This window comes from Dermacentor albipictus, unplaced genomic scaffold (genome assembly GCF_038994185.2).
Source record: "Dermacentor albipictus isolate Rhodes 1998 colony unplaced genomic scaffold, USDA_Dalb.pri_finalv2 scaffold_15, whole genome shotgun sequence".
Classification (NCBI taxonomy): Eukaryota; Metazoa; Arthropoda; class Arachnida; order Ixodida; family Ixodidae; genus Dermacentor; species Dermacentor albipictus.
In genome coordinates, this window is record NW_027225569.1 from 13229684 (window position 1) to 13233975 (window position 4292).

Consider the following 4292-nt stretch of genomic DNA (forward strand, 5'->3'; position numbering starts at 1 on the left):
TCGAACTTGACTTCTGGCAGTCTCAAGACAGCTTCGCCGCGCGTCTTAAATCGTTCTCGATCTTGCGGACGACTTGCGAACGACTTGGCTGGGTCGAAGTCCGCCCGCGTTTCAAGTCTGCAACCCGGGCTAGCTTGAAACTGACTTCGTGCGGTATTCCAACATGGCAGCGTCCCGAACGGATGTCGCGCGGAGGTTAGCTGCTTTCGAGTTTGCTTGCCACGCCATGGATACAGCATTTTCAGAGGCGCATTCCTTGCCAAGAATTCCGCGACCCGCCCTACGTGACCGAGGGAATCCGATGGAGCTGTACGACGACCAACAATTCCTCGGTCGCTACAGATTCACGAAGAACGCCGTGCGACAGCTTCTCGCTATGTTGCCTATCCGGGAAAGCGGTGACAACAGAGGACAGCCTGTGCCTCCCATGCTGCAGTTGCTGATGGCTCTGAGGTTTTACGGTGCTGGCACGTTTCAAACAGTCACCGGGGATCTGGTCCGCATTCCTCAGTCAACAGTGTGCCGCGCAGTTGGAAAGATGACTCTGCTCATCGCGAAGCACCTGCGCCCGATGCTGGTGCGCTTCCCGCAGTCGGCCAGACTTCCCAAAGTGATGCGGGATTTTTATGAAGTGGCTGAATTTCCTGGCGTAACCGGATGCGTTGACTGCACACACGTGCGCATTAAAAGCTCCGGCGGTGACGACGCGGAGGTCTTCCGTAACCGCAAGGGCTTTTTCTCCATCAACGTGCAGGTAAGCAATGAAAACTGAAACACTCTGAACAGTTTACCTCGCCTGTATTTCGTGTACTGCATGTGCTGTGCTTTTTTTTCTTTTTTATTATTCTTGCGGGACGTACATTCATAGCTCGCTTGTATCGAGCGCTGGCGGAGTATATTAATGCAGCTAATATGTAGGGGCTCGGAACTTGCACCTTCGTCGCATGTTCTGCTGCGCTCGAGGTCCGTCATTTTATTTTAAACCCAGTGATTGTATTAGAATGTACCTTCGTTTCCTATAATGTGCATGCCTAGAACATAGTAACACTTTATTTTCTTTTTTTTTCCCGTTTTCTGCTTGCCCATTAATGCGGGTTTCGCGGGGGTTCTTAAAGAAGGACTACTGTCTGCGGTTTGTGATCGAAAGACTTTATCGACAGTGATTGTGTGCAACAACATGCATCCGTACTACACGGGTAGTTTATCCCGAACTCACGAAGTAAATGCGCCTTAATTTTGCTGAATGATATGTTGCTGCTTTGATGCAGGCTGTCGCCGGACCACACTTGCAATTTTTTGACATCGTTGCCGGCTGGCCAGGTTCGGTGCACGATAGCCGAATTTTTGACAATTTCCGCTTGCGGGTGCTCTACGAGGAGAGCAGGGTGCCTGGAGTGTTGCTGGGAGATGCGGGGTATGCATGTCAGCCATTCTTGCTGACACCGCTCTCAGATCCTGGCCCAGCACACACACCACAAGGAAGGTAATTTAACATGTCGGTGACGTTGCATGACGGAAACATGGACCACGTTGTTGAGGTGCGGCATCGAATCGTAATGCTTGTGGGATAACGTGCAATAAACCTTTTTACAAACAGGTACCAGAAAGCCCACATAAGGACACGCAACATTGTTGAAAGGGCGTTCGGCGTCTGGAAGCGCCGCTTTCCTTGCCTGGATATGGAGCTGCAGCATAAGGAGGCAAACATCGTCCTCATTATAACAGCCTGTGCAGCACTGCACAACTTGGGTTGTCTGCTGAAGGAGCCGCAGCCTCCTGTTCACAGAGTTCCCGCAAGCCCCTCCAGCACGACAAGGGCAAATCGAACACTGCACTTGCCACCAGTTGATCGCCTCACTGACAGCTTTTCAGGAATGCAAGCACGGCAGCTACTTATCCAGAAGAGCTTCACTTAGGTAAAGACTGCAGATTTCTCCACAGTGTGCCATACATCTGAACTCAAGCATAATTGCGAAGTGCACCTACGTGCACGACTACCGACATCCTAGAATTTTTTAGAACGTATTTTATTTTCTCCGAAGATTGGGAGGCTGTTGAATCACAAACCAGTTGCACCTCACAGAGCTGTTTTTCCTTTAAAATTATCAAGTTCAAGCTGCTGCATTTGTTATTACGTTCGCTTTGATTAAATTCTTCGAGAATGCTGTATTGATCTTCCAGAAAGTGAATGCTATTGAGGAAATATTTGCTGCCGCCATTCCCTGTTGCTGCTGTGGCTACCGAAGCTGTACCACATTTTCCTTGATCTTTACTGTTCCAAAACATGCTGCCTGATCACCGTGCATATCAGTGGTCCAATTGATTGCTTGACAGGCATGCAAAAGCTTCTCAGGAGTGCTACACCCGGCCATACACTTTTGAACAATGGACGCATCCAAACGTACTGTTGCGTGGTTTCAGCACATCACATTTTTGCTGACAGATTCTTTTATTTTTCATGTGTCTCAGTACACCGCAGCCTGCGGAGCTGTTCGTTTTTAATTTCTTTTTCTATTTGAAGAATCTCTATGGCCAGCTTTTGTTTCTCCAGCTCATTTTTTTTGCTTCATAACCTCAAGCTCTTCTACATGTTTTTCAAATGCCCTCTTTTCTGCTCGTTCTTGCAGCATGGCGGGGTGGTTCTCCTGAAGCAGCCGCACACGGACAGCATGCTCCTCCCTCAGGAGCTCTGAACGGACGTCGTTTTCAGCGTTCAACGTCTTTTCCAAAAGGGCCAACCGCCCCCTTGGAGTGCTGCAGACGTCCCCAGCGGCAGTTGCTGCAGCAAAACTGCAGCTAACAGCAGCTCCAAAAGCACTGGAGCTGTCGGTGTGGCCTGCTGCAGGAGCGTTTTGCTCGGTGTTGGGCTGCACGATCGAAGAGGAGGTGTTGTCCTCATTTGCTTCAGTACCTGCTGGTGGCTGTGACTGCTCAGCAAGGCTCGCGGCATCCCACTGATCATCTGTAATAAACGAAATGTGGTGTAACGTTAATTAGGCAGCACTATATGACGCAGGCAATGAAGTGCATCACTGCATGCAGAGAAGAGTTATACATTTCTGGGAACTACATATTGAAACTGTTCACAGCTGCAAAAATTATAAAGTTGAGAATGCTTAAAACATGAAAAAACAATCACCAATTAGATGAGAATATCAGAGCATGTGCACTTAAAATGGTAATGGTTCCTAGGATTACTAACTGGTTTCCGAGGAGCCCTAGGGCTGTGAACACATGTGCCGATGTAGCAGTGATTCCTCACCTTCACAATTTCTTCCATAATTTCAGAAAGCTAGGTAACCATTCCAAAGCTAACTTCTTTGCTCCATGCAAACAAAGTAATTTGTGTCGTTTACGATATAGTGTTGATTGTATGAGTAGGTGTAATTAAAAACGCAGAGTGGAGTTTGCCAGTTGTATCTACAATGCGGTTTACAAGGCTTCGATTTCATATCGTAAGCTGTATATAGATAAGATGGGTCACAGCCTTAACGATCGCGTTCGTGAGTATGCAAATCGGGTGAAAAATAATCGTGATGGCTGGCTGGTGATTAACTGTACAAGCTGTTGATTCAAGACTTCATTTGACGCATGTACTGTTGTCGGTAAGGATCGCAAACGGTTGAAACCTTAAATTATGGAAGCCAATGTGATTTTAGGTCTTCGCCGAAACTGTGTGAACTCCGTCATTGCTTCTGACTAATAAAGAGAATGACTTCCTAAAAAGGTGATTTGCGCTGTCACGTGATGTCGCCTAAATGTACATGAACCGTTGTTTCTTTAAATAAAGGTTGTTGGAAGTTAGCTATCTGTCTTTTCTTGTATCCGTCTGACGATATTGAACTATACATCATTCTTTACCGCTCACTACCACCTCACAAGAGCTTTGCCCATGCCTTCTGCTACAAAACAACTTCACGTCAAATGCACGCATGTCGGTTGAAAAGACAAACATGTGCAATGTGCTACCCAGTACAGAAACAGCTTGAGGTAGGTCACCCTTCTGACATCCCACCAATGCAGTCATTCTATAGTTTCATAGTCACACAACCGTATCTACAGTTCCTCTTTACAGTAGTGTTTCCTGTCACCTTGGGGTTAAGTGCCCGCTCGAAATGCAGCGTACATCGCTCTATGTCTACGTAGAAATCACATTCTGCAGCAAAGAAAGTCCCTTTCTTATGACCCAAGTGCATTTCACATGCAAAGCACCCTACCTTGAAAGTCAAAGTCCAGCTCATTTTGCCCATCGACCGTTGGTTGGAGTAGCCTCACCACAGGACTTTCGACGG

At 47.3% G+C, this 4292-nt stretch overlaps 1 protein-coding gene across 1 annotated transcript; it reads left to right on the forward strand.

The window, feature by feature from the left end:
• Positions 1 to 289: 289 nt before the first annotated feature.
• LOC135916401 (putative nuclease HARBI1) lies at positions 290 to 1993 on the forward strand. Its single transcript, XM_065449750.2, has 3 exons — positions 290 to 754; positions 1269 to 1483; positions 1598 to 1993. The coding sequence occupies exons 1-3, from the start codon at positions 302 to 304 to the stop codon at positions 1914 to 1916; spliced, it is 987 nt and encodes a 328-aa protein (XP_065305822.2). The 5' UTR covers positions 290 to 301; the 3' UTR covers positions 1917 to 1993.
• Positions 1994 to 4292: the final 2299 nt, after the last annotated feature.

Excerpts from the sequence above, each read along its gene's own strand:
- LOC135916401 (XM_065449750.2), top strand. The coding sequence starts at position 302 with ATGGAGCTGTACGACGACCAACAATTCCTCGGTCGCTACAGATTCACG. Across the intron at positions 755-1,268 it reads TTTTCTCCATCAACGTGCAG|GCTGTCGCCGGACCACACTT; the intron begins GTAAGCAATGAA and ends GCTTTGATGCAG. Across the intron at positions 1,484-1,597 it reads GCACACACACCACAAGGAAG|GTACCAGAAAGCCCACATAA; the intron begins GTAATTTAACAT and ends TTTTACAAACAG.